General features: G+C 37.1%; 1 protein-coding gene across 1 annotated transcript in view; it reads left to right on the forward strand.

Annotated features, from left to right (window-relative positions):
- LOC149966212 (glutamate receptor ionotropic, NMDA 2B-like) overlaps positions 1–21,322 on the forward strand; it is a 236,744-nt gene that overhangs the window by 202,279 nt on the left and 13,143 nt on the right. Inside the window, exons 5-12 of the mRNA XM_090171102.1 lie at positions 1,807–2,060; positions 5,188–5,374; positions 5,439–5,568; positions 6,246–6,466; positions 7,362–7,509; positions 9,544–9,730; positions 12,705–12,830; positions 12,921–13,141. Coding sequence (XP_090027228.1) covers positions 1,807–2,060; positions 5,188–5,374; positions 5,439–5,568; positions 6,246–6,466; positions 7,362–7,509; positions 9,544–9,730; positions 12,705–12,830; positions 12,921–13,141 — 1,474 coding nt within the window. The remainder of the gene's footprint in view (positions 1–1,806; positions 2,061–5,187; positions 5,375–5,438; positions 5,569–6,245; positions 6,467–7,361; positions 7,510–9,543; positions 9,731–12,704; positions 12,831–12,920; positions 13,142–21,322) is intronic.

The following is a 21,322-nucleotide window of genomic DNA, read 5'->3' on the forward strand; positions in this document are numbered from 1 at the left end:
ATATTAAACCAATCCGTGTGGCTTGGGATGTTAACATCAAAAGGCTTACTAAACTGTAATTTAGCAGCCGAAGTGTCAAAACCCAAGTACCCTGGTAGCTGACTAGAAATATCTTCGAAAAGCTTGGTGTGGCTATTTGCCACCCACCATCCATTTTGGTAAAGCCTATAGGCACCAAGAGCAGCAGCTCTATAAAAAGATGCAGAGGAAAAATATTCAGGAGAACCTCTAGAGGAGCACTTGTGGCTGTTCTCATGGCTCTTGTAATGCCAACACAAGCTAGCCTTTGTAAGTAACCCTTGGCCCTTTTTTATCCAAATATTGTACATGCACCCTAGGCCAATTTGTTTAGTTCACGCCTCTAAAACAAGACGTTGCGTACGAAAAGCGTTCACATGTTTCGCTGATAGCCTTCCACTCTATGTGAGTGGGTTACTCTATACCCTCAAATGTAGGTTACTTTGCGGTTTACGGTCTTTTAATGTAATTGCGGTCCCGCAAAGGCTTAGCGTTTCTTTTCGCCGTAGAGGTTTCTTCTAATTGAAGATCAGAGGAGCGTTTTCCAAACTTATTTATCTTTCTCCGTCCATTTTTCTTTCAGTCGTACCACGCCACGTAAAACATTGCCTCCGGAATGAATGCTTTAATATTCTTGTTCGAAGTTAACTTAGCTGAAAATAGTCAGCCACCAGAAAATGGTTTTTTACCCCTATGGGAGGAAGAAGCGAAAACACTGAACAAAAAAACGCCCGCGGATTAAGGGTCTAAAAACGTTCCGACTCTCTATCTTTATTACACGGTGAATAATTGCGCGCTTGGTGGAGCACGCTTTATTTAGTTAAAGCTCGGCCAGGACGTAATACCGACCGAGGCTTAGGGGGAATTTAATCTTAATTGAAAAGGCTAATGGTATTGGGCGACTTCTTTCTACGGGACAAATTGAAAAATTGGTTTAACATTCCATTAAGTTAGAGGTCATCAATTTTTTTGGAAGCCTGGGGTTTGGTATTTGAAAAATGACGCCAAGAATGTCTTAAATAATTTTCGGTGTTTAAATATGGTTTTTCCGCTGGCGCCATCTAGTAGCTTTAAAATCGGCTTTTAATTTAATTACCCGTGTTAATTCCCCCCCCCCCTTGTCAAGCGTATCGCTCTACTACACATTAAAAGATATTAAATATTCAAATTCTGTTTTTGTGATAATTTGGTAAGTATTTATTCCCTTTCCGCTAAAGGTAAATTCGCGCCACCTAGTATGAATAAAAGTATTAAAATCAAACCTCCAATGTCTTCACTCTGAATATTCGTTGACCGCGTAAGCAATTTGTTAATCGTTGTATCATAAGTAACATAATAACAATAACTATGTTAATTTGCTAAATTTGTCACCGAATCAGTGGCGTAGACAAGAGGTAGGGTTTCCGGTCCAGTCCACCCCTTGGCCCTACCTTTGACTGTACTAAATTTCCACCCCTTCTCGACAACCTCTTAAAATTCACATACTTCGATCCCCCTTGACGGATTTCTGGCTACGCCACTGCACCGAACTTATTTTCAGTGTTATTGCGCGATCAAGGTTTAATTTTCAACAGAGGGCCCCTAGTGTCTAAATATGTCAAAGGCGATATATAATACCACCAAGGATGATAACTCGCTACTCAGTTCGAATACAAGTCGGAGATTATCGAAAATGTCATTGTCCAAAAAATGTTCGGTGAGGAAATTAGCATTAAAACAATAGTGTCATGCTTATTGTAATTATGTTACTTTTGATTTTATTAACATGAGAACTCCAACGTACTTTAGGTATGACATATTGGACATTTTCATTCTGAAATCTAACCATCCTGAAGACGTCGTTGTGGATTTAGAGACGTTGGCCAACAGCGAAGCGCGAGTCATCCTGCTGTACAGCACCAAAGACGAAGCCGCTGTCATCTTGGGCGCCGCTCACAAGTTAGGCCTCACTGGCAAGAACTACGTGTGGATCGTCACCCAGTCTGTTCTAGGGCCCAATATGCACGACATCGCACCGGAACAATTTCCACCGGGAATGTTAGGTAAACCACCGTTTCGTTACAGAAAGGGTGCCCAAATATCAGGGCCCTGCCCGGGGAAAATTATTCCATCCTAGGCCCGTCTAACGGAAATATCCAAGTAGGAATGTGCTTGTCAACAGCAAGGCGGAGGGCCTCTAAAAACCATGCTTTTGGGCCCCTGGGTTTTGCCAAATATTTAATTTAAAAGGTCTGCATTTTAATCAGCTAGGCTAGGCTAATACTCAAGGCACCACATTAGGTTCAAGTCATCGAGCGACTTTTAATGCCTATAAATAGGTGGCCGGGTTGCAATGCGTAGGAGGGTGGTGGCAAGTCCTTCACGCCACGCGAGCCAACAGCTCCCCACACTAAAAGTTTTTATGGGAAGGGGAAACCTCTTAAACCAGTGGGCAGAGAACTTGCAAACTCAACGCAGACGGAGTGGTTCCAACCTTTCACCCAGTACTACAAGCTGGTATCGAACCCGGCTCCTCTTGCTGCGAGGTGATAGTGCTAACCACTCCGCCACCTCACTCAAGGTCGAAATCGCTATGTTAATAGTATTAATTTTTATTATTAGGTTTTGGCAGGGTTATTCGACTTCAGTAAAAATTTAAAAAACTATATTAGACTAGCTGATTAGTTACTAAAGTTCGCCCATTCGGGCCTTACAGATTAAAACCATCAGTCAAAACGCTTCCGGAAAGTGCTTCTAGGTGGAAGCGCATTCTAACAACTGTTAGCGAAAAGCGACCTGGGCTAAAATAGGGAATATCCCAAATCGAAAAGACACTAGAAAACCGGTGTAGGGTATAACAAGATGGCACGGACATTTAAGTTTACACAATCGCCCCGATGTATTAGATGCATTTTGAATATTAAATTTAAAGTTGAACACATTTTCAATGATCTTGTACATTAAATTAATAAACGTACTATAATAACCCGAGAGCGATTTCACAACCCCCTGTATATTACAAACAATATCTCAATTACCCTGTCGTTTAACATAGCTAACGCACTAGGAATTAACAACCAAAGATTAATTTTAAGTCAAAGAAAGGCCCATGACCACGCTTTATTAATCACCCTGTCCATAAATTATGGAAAATATTTCAATCACCTTGTACATTCAATTACTAAGCGCACTATAACAACCTAAGTGTAAATTTCAGCAAATAATAAACCACCCTGTACAATAACTCAATCACCCGGTCTGTTATCATAATCAGGGAACTAATTCTCATCAACTGCAGAGCCTTTACCTAAAAAAATTCATTACAACGCTATATCAATCACACGGTTCATTAACTTGATAAGCGCACTATAGCAACCGAAAAGTAATTATTACCAAAAGCAGCACTTTCACAACCACCTAGCTCATAAACAACAATCCTATTTAATAGGCTTTTCTATAAAGTCATTTCGCTTGCCGAACTTGTTTTAATGTATCGCTTTCGTCACGAGATACGTAAGAGTTCAGTTCAGTTCTGAAGGTTAGATCTTTATAAAAAGGGCAACTCGTTGAATTTTATTTAATGTCTTGTTCAACTTGTTAAAATGTTCCACGTGCTCTTTAGTATTTTAGCGTAAAAGGCTCGCGCATTTTTTTATTTCAAGCAGCACGCGCGAAATCGCTCGAGCCCATTTACGCTCAAATAATCAGATGCGAGAGGAACTTTTTAACAAGTTGAATAATACATAGAGTTTATGCTAGCGTCTATTGGCTATCAAAGTGAAACGTCACATATAAACAAGAAGGCCAATGTTACTTTATAGAAAGGCCTATTTGTCATTCGTCTATTGAAAAAATTATATTATTGATAATGTTATTATTCATAACAAACGTCGGGTGCCCTAAAAAGCACCCTGAAAGTATCCAACAATGACACAGTTCGTAGAGGTTTCCAAGGTCAAAGATCAAATATTTGGAGACAGATGGCGCTAGTATTCTGAATCTTGAATTGGTATGAAATTCAAATTTTAAAACTAAAATCGATGAAATGCACTAGAATATAAAAATTACCAACTTCTTGGGCTCCGATTTAAAATGAAATAATTGGGCAACCGAGGGTTTGATACCGGCAGTCAATTTTCAAACCTGTCGAGAGTTATGAAAATAGTACACACAAATTCCTTAGCGTAGTGGCGTAGCTGAGAACTCAGAGCCCCCCCCCCCCCCCCGCAAAAATCTCTATGAGGCCCCCCTTTTTAGTTTTTTTATGGTTAACGCCCCCCCCCCGAAGCTCGAGGCCCCCCCCCCGCACCGCGGGCCCTGCGGAGCATCAGCTACGCCACTGCCTTAGCGATTGTGTGTATAAATTAGACTAAAGCTATACTATACAATGTGAACTTTAACCTTTATTGCATTTCCCTTGTTATAAAAAGTGTTCGAAAGCTACTGCATTTTTTTTAATACGACATTTACAAGAATCTAATCGGTAACAAGAATAAACATATTTCTGTAGGTATGGGTAGCCATTATAGCTTCACTAACTTCTTACTAAGGCTTTTATAGTCTTAAAGGGGCACGGTCATTTTTTTAGCCAGTTAGATAGCCCTATAGCTCGTTAACAACTAAAATTTATAGTGAAAACCGAATAAAAAAATATTAAGCGGTTAATTTTTAATAAAATAACGAAATTTCGGGAAATCGAACAGCGCGAGAAATCGGTGAGACACTCCCCGCTTGATGAAAATTGAAAAAATATTTATATATATATATATATAAAAGCGCGCGGCTGGAGATGCGAAAGATTTTATTTTTATTTCTTATTTTGCACGCACGGCGCGTTCCAGTTATACGAGACCTAAGCCTAAATTGCCCAATTTCCAAAGTTAGGGTAGTACGCAAATCACTCACTGTTGTCGTGCTGGCGCTGGCGATACACCCTAAGATGGCGGAGAAAATTCAAACACAAATACTTGGTGTTATTTTGCGTTTCATATTTTTTAGCCAAAAACTATTTTTTCAAGACAAAATAAGGTACGTCTTGTTGATCTTTTGATCTGAAAATAAGGCGATATTAGGAAAAGATTGTCCGTTCCCCTTTAAGCTGACACTTGCTCTAAATATTTCGGAAACACAGTGGCTTACGCGACCCATAATGATATGTCATTGTAACTTGTAGAAATGCATTTTCAACAGGAATTCGCTTCAACTCAACGAAGGAGAAATTACTGGAAGCCATCGAGTCGGCTGTCTACGTATTCGCCCACGGTTTGGAACTCTTCACTCATGACGTCATGAACGGCCTGTCGAATCATTCCTTAGATCCCAAAATTAGTTGCGACATGAATCATTCCATTTGGAAGGAAGGAGCGGCCTTGTCCAAGTAAGCGTGTCTGTGGCGAACTTTGTTTCGTTCATAAGTTCATTTCTCCGTCATTCTGTGACAGACATTTGAGAAGCGTGAACTTCAAAATGAGGAGTTCCGGTCAGCCAAACGTTGAGTTCAACTCCGACGGAACTCTGAAGTACGTTGAACTGGACGTGGTCAATTTGAGGGATAAAAGGAATTGGGATAAAGTAAGTTACCCGCACATAAAGATAGATTAAATATTCCTAAAAATCGTCGAGCTGATTCAACCCTGTACTGTTATTGCGAAAAAGCAGACGAAACTTGGTGATTACATTACCGCCACCTCTAGACTCATAGTGCGATAGTGTGATTACCTAATTTTTTCTGCAATGACTGGACTTTACTTAGGTGGGATATATTATATCTTGGCACTAAGTTCCTAAGGCAAAAGACGTCCAGCTAAAACAATTCCTTGCTCATTTCTTAGTTCTTTACTTCTCACAATTTTCTGACAGGAAAACAAGCATACAGAGCGAAGCCATTCGAGGTTCAATTTTTATACTTTTATTCATATTAGACAATTTAAACCTTTTCCCCGACTTATTAGAAAAAATTTCAAAAACATTTAAAAACACTAAACCAAAATGAAACTATCAAAAAAGAAATGCTAAAAATTAATTTGCAGTTTTGAGAAAATTAAAATTTTTACATTTCAAACAACTGGTGCCATCTGGTAATAATTCGGGTATTTAAAAATCTACCTCTTATGGCGCTACTCTTGTGAAATGATCTTCTCGCTTGTCAAATGCGTGTTGGCCTATTCAAAACTATGAGGAACCCAATGTCACATTGGTATTCATTGCAGTACACCCTTAAGAAACGCGTTAATATTTTTGACTGACAGATCGGCTCGTGGAATCCGTCGGGTATTGACATCAAAGACATCGTTTGGCCCGGAGACTCGCCAGTGCCACCTCGCGGCGTGCCTGAGAAATTTAATTTGAAAGTGACCTTCATGGAAGAACCGCCTTACATGAACACTATGCTGCCGGACAACGTGACCGGACTCTGTCAAGCCAGCCGTTCCGTCCGATGTCGTATCATTCCAGAAGCCCAGCTTGTCGGGTAATAAAAAACTTTGTTACCTTGGTGTAGGAATTGCTCGAACTCATCTAGAGCTTGAAGAAACGAACGATTTAACCGCAAAATTTCAATAAATCATAAAATTTCGATTAACTGTTTATTTACGCATTGTAACCCGGCCACCTGAATTAAAGGCTTCAAAAGTCGCTTGGTGACTTAGGCCTAAGGTGGCGCCTTGGGTATTAGCCTAGCTGATTATTATTATTATTATTATTATTATTATTGTTATTTATCGATATTATTCGCGACTATTTTACGATCTAATATGCAACAAATACGTTTTTATTCGGATAATGTTCGGATACGGATATAAAAGAAATGAACGGAAAATTTATTATCCGAACGCCGAGCCCTAATTTCATAAATGTACTTTCTGAAAATATTCAAGCGCAATGTAAGCGAGCGAAGTTGACTAATCAACGACTCAAAATGGTGAAATGTTTGTTATAGTCATAGATATAGTTACCATTTCCATCTGTTCACTAATACTTGTATCTGAGTTGCATACTCTTGTTATGTACACTAGCCATTATGAAAGTTAACCGAATTCAATGAAGAACTTAACGAGATCTATTGGGAAACTGTGTCGTACCTAATCCATAGTTTTAAATATCCATCTAAGGTCTGAGATATTTAAAATAGGCTTCTAAAATGGTGTATCTTTCTGTTCTGATTGCAATTCTCAAAAACGAAGCCGGTATTTTATTAACTTGCGCCATTAGAGCCATCATGTTAAGATAATTTATAAAATATTTAATTGAAATAGAATAAAATTAAATTAAATGTTGTCAAAATTTGAGGTACGGAATTTTTGCACTTATGTAAATATTTCTTCATAGTATTAAGTTTAAAACTAACTTGGATGTGGACATTTTAGGTTAAACCTGACAGAAGCCTACAAGAATCCGGTATATTTTCGTTGTTGCACGGGTTTTTGTATCGATTTGCTCCAGAAATTTGCCAATGACATTGGATTCACCTACGACCTGCATCGTGTCGAGGATGGCACCTGGGGAGTCCAAAGCGTAAGTTTCGACAATTAGTTCACTTTCTGCTAGCATCCCGACTTTAGTTCACTTTATGTTAGTATCCCGACTTTAGTTCACTTTCTGTTAGTATCCTGACCTTAGTTCACTTCCAGTTAGTATTCCGAATTCAGTTCAGTTTCTGTTAGCATCCTGAGTTTAGTTCACTTTCTGATAGTATCCCGACCAGCCTTGGAAATAACGGTGGTCAGGTGGTCAAAGACCAGTTTATTAATTGCTCAGACTAGTTTATTTATTCAAAATTTGGGGGGTCACTGGTCACCGTGTCCAGTTTATTAATTCGAAATAATTAGAAAAAAATAGAAGGTGACCAGTTTAATAATTCGAAATAATATCAAATAATAGGAGATGAACATATTATTTTTTCAAGGTTTCGATCAATTTTGATTTCCCTATTCACCGGATTTCTATATACTGCGACTCCGCATCCCCCGAACGAGTCGAACTGTCCCAAACCCTCAATCCTCTGTCTCGCTTTCCCCCGAGTACGGTAATCTACGCGGTAACGGACCGGGGACTCTGGAGTTACGGGGCCTAGAGTAAGAGAGATAATACGGTAAATTACGAGGGTCTTCTAGGCTATGGCAGTAGTCTTAGATGAGATAGTACTATATTGTACTATTCTTGTGATACTCATAAAATAAACAATACACTATTTTGAATACGTGTAAAATTAATGTTACCATGTAGTATAGGTTTTTATAGGCTTATAAAATGACATTAGAACATTTTATATGATACCAGTTAAATAATTCATAAGCTAGGGGTCACTGGTCATAATGACCACTTTAATAATTTATATTCTAAGGAGTCAGTAGTCATAAGGACCAGTTTAAAAAAAAACCTTATTTCCAAGGCTGATCCCGACGCTAGTTCACTTTAATTAGTGCCCCGATGCTATTTAACCTTTCTGCTAGTCTGTCGATGCTAGTTCTCTTTTTATTAGTGTCCCGAATTCAGTTTTTTCTTTTAGTGTTCCGAATTCAGTTCTTTCTTTTAGTGTTCCGAATTCAGTTCTTTCTTTTAGTGTCCCGAATTTAAACCGCTTTCTTTTAGTGTTTCGAATTCAGTTCTTTCTATTAGTGTCCCGAATTCAGTTCTTTCTTTTAGTGTCCCGAATTTTCTTTTTGTGTCTAGAATTTAGTAAACTATCTTTTAGTGTCCCGAAATTACTTCACTTTCTTTTAGTGTCCCAAATTTAGTTGTTTTTCTGTTAGTATCCCGAATTTAGTTCACTTTATCTTAGTGTCCCGAATTAAGTTCACTTTATCTTAGTGTCCCGAATTTAGTTCACTATATCTTAGTGTCCCGAATTAAGTTCACTTTATCTTAGTGTCCCGAATTAAGTTCACTTTATCTTAGTGTCCCGAATTTAGTTCACTTTATCTTAGTGTCCCGAATTAAGTTCACTTTATCTTAGTGTTCCGAATTTAGTTCACTTTATCTTAGTGTCCCGAATTAAGTTCACTTTATCTTAGTGTCCCGAATTTAGTTCACTTTATCTTAGTGTCCCGAATTAAGTTCACTTTATCTTAGTGTCCCGAATTAAGTTCACTTTATCTTAGTGTCCCGAATTTAGTTCATTTTATCTTAGTGTCCCGAATTAAGTTCACTTTATCTTAGTGTCCCGAATTAAGTTCACTTTATCTTAGTGTCCCGAATTAAGTTCACTTTATCTTAGTGTCCCGAATTATGTTCATTTTATCTTAGTGTCCCGAATTAAGTTCACTTTATCTTAGTGTCCCGAATTTAGTTCACGTTCTGTTAGTGTCCCAAATTTAGTTCACGTTCTGTTAGTATCCACATGTTAATTCACTTTCAGTTAGTAACTCTATGTTATTTCACTTTCTTTTAGTGTCCCGATATTACTTCACTTTCTTTTTGTGTGCCAACTTTAGTTCGCGTTTTGTCAATATACCTAAGTTATTTAACTTTCTTTTAGGGTTCACTTTCAAACTTACCTAACCGTTATCCACACATGTAAGAGAAATAAAATGCTTTTATTATTTTTAGGCTAATGGAACGTGGAATGGCCTAATAGCAGAGCTGCTAAACCACAAAGCCGATTTGGTGGTAACATCCATCAAAATTAACTCTGGTCGTCAGAAGGCCGTCGATTTCACGGTGCCCTTTTTGGAGACGGGCATCGCCATTGTGGTGGCCAAGAGGACCGGAATCATCTCGCCCAAAGCCTTCTTGGGTGAGTTCCGATTTACTTTACTAAATATTTCTAAAGAATAAGCCGATAGAGGTCCTTTGAGGTCTAAGCACCACCCTAAATCTTTAATATTGTAACAAAACTTGAGAAACAAAATTATTATTAAAGAGCTTTCTGCGACACAAACTCTTTAGCGTGCTTCGTCGCCATTTTGCGTACACTATCCTCGCTTCTCAGTAGCCGATTACAACACCTCGATAGAGAGCGTTTTTTTTTCTGACCTCTTTTGGTGATTAGCTCTAAGTAAATTATTTTCCAAACGACAAACTTATTTAACAATATTATAAACTTATGATAGAACTAACAGTCGTCGATTTTCTGTATGTTATGACTCGGTGACTAGCTCTCAGTGAAAAGTTTAAATGCGCCATACTTCTGGGAAAATGTTATGGTTTGACTTGTAAACGAGTTCCAAGAACGAATATATCCAGAAAATTTCTTACATGAAAGAACTATCTTTAAAATGTTTCGATACCCGTGACAGACTTATTATGTATTTCATTTGAAATTTATGCTCTAGAATCGTCTTTATGACTGGCAATTTACAAATCAAAAAACAATTTGCTGTAACATTAGACCAACAAAGAAGAACAACACACTGAATATTTCGCTTTATTATGCCTTTTCATAATGGACTAATCTACTTATTCGCTAATTTTATCATCCTTTACAATGCAGTCCATAGGTGGTTCCTTTTAAATGAATATTTCACCCAAGTTAACTATATTGAATATGACCTATGTAAAATGGAGTTAGGTAGTTCTATGTAAGTCGGAAAATTAAGTAGCCCTTTTTTCCGGAAAATTTTCGGTATTTTTCGGGAAAAAAAAGAAAAAAAATGGTTTTCATTCTATGATTAGCCTAATATTATTCCCAAATTTAAATTTAGGGGCATAATCGCCTCATTTTGTCGAATCCAAAATTAAAAACCCTTAAAAAGTAGTGCTTCAATTTTTTCCACAAGTCGGAAAATGTTCCAGAAAATTAACAACTCTAGGACGTAGTTCTTTGAGTAGACAAGTTGCCTTATGGCGCCACCACAGCTTTGGCGTCAGTTGTTGCTCTAAGCCACCTTAGTTTTGTACTGTCCCTTATTTGTTGGTCTAAGACGTAACTAGTGGAAAAGTAAATACACAACCTACTAGCAAATGCCCATTAATTTAGCATTACCGTTTACAATGTGCTTTAAATGGTGGCGTCCATATTATAAACAAAGTCTGTAGAAAATAGCTCAGAAAATATGACAATGCGCGCGCTTTACACGGATCTGCGTTTGCTATCCCCAAAACCTAAGTGACCATCCCTTACTTATTCCATTATATGTAAATAATTCATTAAATACAATTGAATCTAGCCATTGTGTGATACGGATACGTACATGTACTTGAGCAACATACAAGTAACATTCGTTCGAAAGATATCATCCACTTTTGGTATAATAATACAACCTTTGAGAAAAGCACGCGTCATTAGGCCATCTAAGAGTACTTAATGGGAGTCCCTATGGAGCAATAAGACTTGGCCTATATAATAATCCGCTATAGAAAACATTCAATGGAGAACATATCTCTGAGAAAATGCACTTTCATATATTTATGGTAAGTCGGTTTGGCGTTTCGGATGACATCCCCTTTTTCTAAAAGAGGTCAAAACTATGGTGCCGTTTTTCCCTCTTGACAAGATTGGACTCTTGACGCGTTTCCCAAATTTGCATCTCAAGCTGAAAAAACTCGCATGGTCGCGTTCTAGTTCCGCTGTGGGAGCCATTAGGCACTTCCGGAGCGGCGTTTAGCGCCGTCTATATCGTCGCATTTAAATGGCACCCACTCGACTCCCTCGCGCCCAAAATGGCTTTTCGGCTAATTTCGTGAGAAACGCGTCTTACGAATGACGAAGCGATTTCTCCTTTTTCGAAATTTAGGGGTTTAGAAAACGTTTTCTCGAGGCCTACCACTTTTACGGCGATATTAAGGATTCTGGGTAATCATTTTGGATGGGAATAGTGATAAAATTAAATGGGTTTTCTGCAATCACCAATCAGAATAAATCATGCTCAAATTTCATTTATTCAAACTAGGGATGCACCGATATAGATACAGCCGATATATCAGAGGTAATATCGAACGATATATCGGCTAATATTAACAAAGTTATCTATCATAACATTAGTGTATATGATAAAATAATTTCAAAAGACGGTTGAGTACACTGTCATACCATTTTATTCTAATTTTTCATGAAAAAAAGTTTGCAAGAGCATATACGAATATGTTTCTTTTCAGTTTACGTGATTCATAATTTCTATCATAAATCGAATATCATTGTTTTTTATTTGTTTACACTCGTAACCCCTGTCTAAAAAAGGTATGATCTAACTTCTCAAGTCAAATATTATCATTAGTTAGACTTAATCAAGAATTAATGTTTTTCTGAAAATATTTTTCTAATACCGGTATCGGCCAATATCGGCTTCGCTTAAGCCGATATTGGCCGATACCGATATTAGAAAAGTAGGCCGATATATCGGTGCATCCCTAATTCAAACTTTAAACCAAAACTTAATTTACACTTGTTTTCTGTACTTGTTTACAAGTTAAATCCTACAAACACATCAGACTAATCATGTCCAAATTTCATTTCTTGAAACTTTGACCCAAAACTGAAATTATTTTTGTGCTTATTTAGAAGGTAATTCGAAATCAAGCCCAAATTATAAAATTTTAAAACTTAGAACGAAAACTGAAACGCTACTTTTTGGTGCTTGTTTCCAAGTTTCTAATTGATATTATACGAAAACTATTCCCAAAATTCGTAAAATTCAAACTTTAAACCAAAACTGAATTTCTAGTTGTTTATAAGTTAATTCCTTCTAAGACCGACCAAATCATACCCAAATTTCACAATATTCAATTTTTCACTTAAAACTTAATTTATTTTTGTTTTTACTGGTTTGCAGAACCCTTTGACACATTGTCATGGTTGATGATTCTTTTAGTCAGTATTCACGCTGCAGCCTTCATTATTTTCCTATTTGAGTGGCTCAGTCCAGCCGGGCTGGACATGAGATCCAGAGCACCCAAAGGTCAGCCGCAACTATTTCATCTTCCTGTATTCTGAAATATTTTAAATGGCGACATTTTAATATAGTAATTATTTCGTTTGTTTAATTCAGACCACCGATTCTCACTATGTCGCGCCAATTGGTTGGTGTGGACGCTGCTTTTTGGCGCCGCGGTCAACGTCGATTGTCCGAGGGGGTTCACCGCCCGCTTCATGTCCAACGTCTGGGGCTTCTTCTCCGTCATCTTCCTGGCCATCTACACCGCTAATTTGGCCACTTTCATGATCACCCGAGAAGAGTTCTACGAACTGACCGGCATTGAGGACAAACTGGTCAGTACAATTCCTTAAACAGGGTTCGTACACGACCTGCAAAATATGAAAAACCTGGAACAGCCAGGGAATTTTAAAATGTTTCCAAAAGGTCAGCGAAAAGTCAGGGAATTTGAGAATGTTTCCCAAAGGCCTGCGAAAATTCAGCGAATTTGAAAATGTTTCCCAAAGGTCAGCGAAAAGTCAGGGAACTTGGGAATGTTTCCTAAAGGTCAGGGAAAAGTCAGGAAATTTGAGAATGTTTCCTAAAGGTCAGGGAAAAGTCAGGGAATTTGAGAATGTTTCCAAAAGGTCAGGGATTTTTGAAAGGTTTCCAAAAGGTCAGGGAATTTGATAATGTTTCCAAAAGGTCAGCGAAAAGTCAGGGAATTTGAGAATGTTTCCTAAAGGTCGGGGAACAGTCAGGGAATTTGAAATGTTTCCAAAAGGTCAGGGAAAAGTCAGGGAATTTTAAAAGATTTCCAGAAGGTCAGGGAAAAGTCACGGAATTTTAAAATGATTCCAAAGGGTCAGGGAAAAGTCAGGGAATTTTAAAAGGTTTCCAAAAAATCCGGGAAAAGTCAGGGAATTTGAAAATTATTCCAAAAGGTCAGGGAATTTGAAAATGTTTCCAAACGGTCAGGGAAAAGTCACGAAATTTGAAAATGTTTCCAAAAGGTCAGGGAAAAGTCAGGGAATTTTAAAAGGTTTCCAAAAGGTCAGGGAAAAGTCACGGAATTTGAAATTGTTTCCAAAAGGTCAGGGAAAAGTCACGGAATTTGAAACAGTTACCAAAAGGTCAGGGAAAAGTCACGGAATTTGAAACAGTTACCAAAAGGTCAGGGAAAAGTCACGGAATTTTAAAAGGTTTCCAGAAGGTCAGAGAAAAGTCACGGAATTTGAAAATGGTCCCAAAGAGTAAGGGAATTTTAAAATGACCCCAAAAAAATGAGGCAAAAACATTTTTGAAAGCAAATATTTTACTGATTGATACCTCAAACCATTCGTTTATTCTACAAAAAGGGTCAGGGAAAATTTGGCAATTTTGTCAGGGAAAACCTGGAAATGTCAGGGAATTTAATTCCGGAAATTTTGTTCGATCCCTGTCAAGCAATGCTTATCCCCGTTGTAGTACTACGATGGCTTGATTGGTTCCGATTTCCTAATATTGAGCATAGTAGAGGTTTACTTAAAGCTTGTTTCGGCTCCATCACAGACACTATAATAACCTTGAAACACACTTTTCCGAAGCGACAATGTCTTCTCAAATCGACTACCCTTGTTGCTGATTAATTCTTTGGTAATAACTTATTACCAAAAATGAGTCACTTTTGAAGTGAAAATTCTTAACTTTATCATAGTTTCTCAAATTACAATGCTTTACAGCGGTTTTCGAGCACAATTACTATTCTGCAAGGGCGTATTTAAGGGTAATTTGGGGATTCAAACCTACGAAATGGACCGAGGGGTGTGTAAAACCTCGGGTATTTGGTGTGGAACACCAACGTTTGCAGCTCTGGCCGCTCTTGCCCTTGGCTTTAGAAACGTTTGGCGCCACTGTACGAGGTAATTTGAAAAATTGAAGAGGTCTACCGTAAAAATTGCTATGCAGGTTATATTCCCTTTAAGTGTCGGGGGGGTTCAAAACACAAGTAGCTTTTAGGTCAAAAAGGGAGATGCACAGTTTAAATCCCACCCGAAATGAGATCTTGAATACGAACTGGTTATTCTCTATTTTAGCGTTTCTACTTCAGGAGAACGACTTTGTTCCGACGAATTTAAGTTCATGCCTTACCAGTAAGCTGCTTTCCCCTAAAAATGTCAAATAAGCCCGGTATTTCTTTGGTTCCCTAAAACTGAACTGACGCCTTCCTAAAAGATTGAAGTGTACGCCAGTAACGGTTTTCCTTCCCCCTTTAATGCCTTCCCCCACTTTCGTAAAGGGGGGGGTGAATTCCACCATGATGATCGCAGATCGTTTCCACATTCTGAGACATATATGATAAATAAATATATTCTTGATTTTAGTACGCACGACCACCAATAGATGTCAGAAGAAAACCAGACGAGTAGCTTTTTGGTTACGCGCTTTCAGCTAGAAGCCCTTTTCGGAAGCGTTTTGTCAAGTTTTTTTAACTTTATAGAAAGAGACTACTACTCTTCTGTATGTCTGTGTTTTTATACTTTAAGCGCCTAACTGGATTTAAAAAAATGCAGCAAACATATTTTCGAATAAACCAAATAAAAGTTAAAATATAAAAACTCCTTTTCTGTTTTGATAATGGTCCATAATAAATTCTAGCAGTACAGTTTTATTTAAATTAGGTCAAGGAACTAATTAAAAGCTTTGCTTAGTAACGCTTAGAAATAACTTGAAAAGTACTATTTCCCAACGCCGCCTAGCGGATAAAAAAATGGCCCATAAGGGAATAGGAGGGAAAGAAATACGCTAGATGGCGCAGCGCTCATTTCCATTGCACCAAAAATGGGGGTGAAAATGGGGGACTTCATCTGAAAGTTCGTTTGTTATGTTATACAATAGCTCTTATAATAATATTACTAAATATATAAATGCAATAATATTAGTTAATTAAATGGTCGATTAAACTGAGAATTGAAATAATTGTAGTAGAGGTTCGATTAATAATAATTATTAATAATTGTATTAGAGGTTTGTTTGTAGAGCCGTTTACCAAATGTTACTAAATGTTAGAAGTGTTAATATGTTACGTCCCATAATAATTCTATACCTCCATCCCAATTATAAATATTTTAAAAGTGTCGGTTCGACGTGAAGTAGCTCTTTTTCCAACAGATGTCGCTAGCGTCGAAATGAAACAAGATGCTTAAGATACATTTTTACTCAAAAGGCGAGACATAAAAGTGCCCCTCGTGTTGATTGAATCGTTTGTAAATTGGTCAATAACATAAATTTCAGTGGTTTTAAACATTATTTTTACATGGGATATATAATTTATGTTAAAGTTCACTAAATAGAGTAAAGGGTGTCTAAATATAATACTCTACAATGGCTCTCTGACGATGTTATCATTTAGCAATTTTAAATTTAAGCTTTCTTGGCCATTAATAGATAGCAGCAAGCTCTCCACTAAATATATGATAGATTCATGGCCATCCCTAATAACAAGGGCCTTATCATAAAACAGGTGGCAATGATAGAGCCGACAGTTGCTTTAATTGCAATTTAATTTGTTTTTAAAGGGAGAACGAACTAAATAAAAAATCGTCTGCTAAAACATGATAACAGTCTTTTTAAACGTAACTAGCGCCAATCACCCCTAGCTCGTGTTAAACCCGGTTCTCAAAATGTGAAACTTGTTCATCCGCCATAAATGTGCAAGTTAATACTAACTTTAAAGGGGAACGGTCAAGCTTTAACCAGTTAGATAGCCCTATAGCCCATTAAAAAATAAAATTTATGGCGTAAACCGCATCAAAAAATATTGAGTGGTTAATTTTTTTCCAAGATCCGGATAGATTCATGGCCATCTCTAATAACAGGGCCTTTTCATAATACAGGTGGCAATGACAAGGGGAGCGCATTCGCGTTTTTGCCCGGCTTTCCTTTTGAGAAAACTCGCTAGCTCTCTTTCTACCGCGCGAGTGACGTAGCTGGTTGACGGTTTTCCCGTAGACACGGAGAGTAGGGTGTCTTATAAGTACCGTGTAGTTTGTCTGTCATGGGTAAAACATATCTGTGCAAAAATGTGGTGAAATTGCATAATCTTGGGAGAATGTGAAAGAATATAAATACGTTGGAATTATTTTTGGGTTTTTCAATTATTGTGGTCGGACGTGGTCAGAACAAAGAACTATATTTTTTAATAAAACTTTTATTAAAATAAAAAATAGGAACATTTTAATATTGAAAAGGCACATTTTGAAATTCATTAAAAAAGGATTATATTGTTCCGTTTAAATCTGTTAACTGAACAAAAAGGCAGCTTATTTTTTAAACTAAACTACTTAATTTTTTAGTTTTCTTATCTTTTTTCCTGTCTTGGGACTCAGTAATACTTTTTGAATTTAAATATTTAATTCTAGTTCTCATTTTTAAATAACAAAAAACAATCTCTCTTGGATATTTTGAAAATAATGGCATACGTTCATTAGTTAGGTTATTGATAAAAATTTAAATCTTCATTTCCTTTCCGACTTTACCTTAAAACTATCACTTTTACAATTTCACTATTAATTTATAATAATATCAGGCCTAGCGGCCCTATGCTATAAGCTTATAAAAGTTATGGGTTTAATGTCAGCTAATACTGGAAGTTTTAATAATTTAGAGAATATAATACTTACAGAAATTTATATGAAGTGCCAAAAACAAGTGTAAAATTGAAGGGAAAACGACCGCACGTATTTATTTTCTATACCGCATTTTTTCTGGTTTCTTTTATTAGGAATTCGACTAATTTCTCTAGTCTCTCCTCTCTTCGCGCTCTACTACCCTCCCCGCGGCTTGTTTCTGGTTTCCTGTCAACCAGCGACGTCACTGAAGTTGGGCCGGTAGTTGCCAAGCCCCCCAACGTACCCGCTGAAGCGCTTCTCTACAGACCCCGTCGAAAGAGCTAACCTTATTATACGCAGTATTTTACCAACCTTGTGGCAATGATAGAGCCGATAGTTGCTTTAAAAGCAGACGTGAATTAACTGGCGAAGCGTTTCGGACTGAGTGTCTCTTAGCAGAAGCAAAATGTATCGTCACCTAGACTCGGTTTGGTCGAGAATAAATTCATTTTTGAATTTGTGTTTATTACTATGGGTGTTGACACTGGAACCCTTACCGTGAAAACACGTAAATACTAGCCAACAACAAATGTTTGTACTTGAGAACCCTGATTTTTTTCAGAAGCCGTTTAACTGCGATATTAAATTGAATTCATACATTACATAACGATCTTCAAATTTAAAATTATCTTAACGAAATAACATGTAAATTTCCTTTTTTGAGACTAAACACTGCTATTTTGTATTAACGGTACTGATTGCAGCTATTTATTATACAGCGAGTCAAATCACGGATAAAAGGTAAGAAGTCGTATTGTAAAACAAATTAAACGCCAGAGGGAGAATGGGGTTAGACAAAAAATTCGGTAAAAACCGGGTCTTTTTGGCGCTTGACGATTAAAATTGCGTAAATAGAAATGCCACAATAATTTCAGATTCAGATTCTCTGACTATTCCCGGATTTCCCTGACCATTTGAAGAGATTTTCCCTGACTTTTTAAGGCCAAAATTAGACAATTTTTCACTGAAAGCAACCGTACTGTCGGCTCTATCCCTTCCACCTGTATTATGAAAAGGCCCCTATTATTAGAAATGTAACGTTAAAAGGAACCCCCTATGGACCAAGTAGGTGTGCTCGCGCAGCCCTTTTTAAAGCCTTCAAATAATAAAGAATGTTAATAAATATATTAAAAATACATTGCTTGGGTACGGCAAAAGTCAGAGCAAATATAGTCCGAGGACATAAAACAACTTCTTAAAATCGTGACGTTGGTGACAGACTCATAAAACATAAAGGCAAACAAATTTACCATTTCAAATCAAGCGTAAGCACCCTGCAATGCAAAAGATGATAAAAATTAGTGAATTTTATCACCCTATTATTAGAGATGGCCGTGAATCTTTCAGATTCTTAAAAAAAGAGAGCGTGGTGCCATCTATTAATGACAAGAGAAGTTAAAATTCCAAATAGCCAAATGATAACGTTGTCAGAAAGCCATTTTAGAGTATTATATATTTTATACTCTATTTAACTTGTGGACTTGGACCAAAATTATATATCCCATGTAAAAATATTGTTCAAAACTACTGTAATTTATGTAATTGACCAATTTACAAATGATTACATCAACGCGAGGGGTACCCATAAATACCGCGTTTTCAGTCAAAATGTAGTTTAGCTATATCTTGTTTTGATTTCGACGCTAGCGATATCTAATGTTAAAAAATTTAAAACTAATTATATTTCACTATAAAGGTTATGTTTTACGAAACTAAATTAGAAAAACTTTCAAGGAACCAAATAATATTCACAGAATTTGTCAGAGAACTAGAAAAATTACCTTCAAAAAGTGTCAAGATAAAATTGAATTCCCTAACTTAAAAATTCCTAAGTTTTCCGGACCCTTCCCTAGCTTTTTAAGCCTATATTTAAATACCCTGATGCATGACAACCCTGGTAAATAGTGGCGGGAAAAGACCAGGTTTTTTCTCCTTAAGGACTATTTCCATATGTCAACCTACCTTTCTCCATAGATATATGAAATAGCAGAGATACCTTACGCTGCTCACGGAAGAGACAGCTAGCAGAAGTCCCATATTTTATGAATGCGCTACGTAATAGTGCCATCTATCGGTGACCAAAATTAGTATTTGGAAAATATGTTCGGGACGAGCTACGTAATAGTGCCATCTATCGGTGACCAAAATTAGTATTTGGAAAATATTTTAGGGTGCGCTACGTAATAGTGCCATCTATCGGTGACCAAAATTAGTATTTGAAAAATATTTTCGGGATGCGCTACGTAATAGTGCCATCTATTGGTGACCAAAATTAGAATTTGGAAAATATGTTCTGGGTGCGCTACGTAATAGGGTATCTGTCGGTGACCAAAATTAGTATTTGAAAAAAAGAACGCGGTAGATTAGACCTTATAATGTTGATAGCCCTAGAGTAACGTATAGTTGAAGTCAGGTGGCATTTTTTTGGCATCCAGAAAATAAGCGTTGTCTGCTAGCTGTCATTTCCGTATGAGTCCCTCGTAGAATTGCGGATCTATACTATTCAGGGTTGGCACAATTTTGCCCAGGGTGGAAAAAACTAGATTTTTCCGTGGTTTTTCCACCTATTGTTTTCCTGTTAAAAACCGTGTGGAAAATCGTACTTCCATGGTTTTTTCCACCTCTAGTGGCAAAATTCAAACAAAAATAAATAATAAAAGCAGTATATTCTTCTATTCTATTCACTCTTCTTCTGGCCTTTTTTCATCTGTCCTATTTGCAATGACCAAATTAGTCACTTAATAGATACATCAATGATTAATTAAGCATGAAAAGAGTTTTTTTAAATTTTTTCCGGTTCTTACCAGTTTTTCCCACATGTCCCGGCAAAACCTGTTTTGGCCAAACCTGTTTTTGCCGGGTTTTTTCATATATCTATGCCTTTCTCACGCTGTCATCATGGTGTTGCGTTGAAATACTTTCTAAGGGCGACTCCTTACCTTTTCTCTATGGTCAAGTCTAAGAATAAGGGGACTTTACGAAGGTGATTCCAGTTGACACAGAAATACCCTCAATTACCCATTCTCTTTCTCAGCCGCCGCAGTTGAAGACGATTAAAGTTCCGTTCTAAATCGGAGCTCTCTGCGGCCATTGTTCTGTTTAATAAATGTCCTTATTAACGATAATGAACGAATGTGATTATCTCGCGGAAGCCCCTCTTTCTGGATACCGAATTAAGCATCCTCGTGATTAATTGAAGGCGCCTAAAATGTGAAAAGGTTTAATTACTGGAAAGGGACCACTGGGAAGACCCAGGGTTGCGCCTCTGCCATCATTGTGTTTAGTTAACAAGCTTGACTGTTTAAATTGTCCACACTCGGTCGTGAATCTGATATTATGGATAGGTTTAGTTCAATTTTAAAGCTTTTGTTCGCGTTAAACAGCTTGTTCTTTAGCAAAAAAGGCCTTATTTGAATTTAGTTGAGTCTAAAATAAAGTGCACTTTTTTCTTCTTCACGAGGTCAGGTTTATCCAAATGTTATAACTTTCACCTAATCACGTACTGGGAATTGGATATGCAATAAGCCTAATTAATTTACTTAAGCTAGAGTAAATTAGTTATAAAATTTTTATATATGGTTTTGAAAGAACCACCTGTAACGAAATTTCCTAAATATTAAAACATACCAAAATATCCTGTAAAATGCCCAATAAGAACTTTTGTACTTGGAACCATTGAGTTGGGAATATTAATCTAGAGGTCCAATGAAAACGTCGGATTTCAGTATTTCGCGAAACAAGTTTTTAAACAATAAGAATACTGCCGTCTACTCCCAAATGACGAGAAAACTTTATCATTCTACCCGTGGCGCCGTCTATCTCTCAATGGTTCGTTCAAATAAGACGCGTTTTCCGGCAATAAGATTTTTTTTTTCAAAAATAATGGAT

The sequence above is a fragment of the Leiobunum rupestre genome, chromosome 1 (assembly GCF_980474605.1).
Source record: "Leiobunum rupestre chromosome 1, qqLeiRupe1.1.hap1, whole genome shotgun sequence".
Classification (NCBI taxonomy): Eukaryota; Metazoa; Arthropoda; class Arachnida; order Opiliones; family Sclerosomatidae; genus Leiobunum; species Leiobunum rupestre.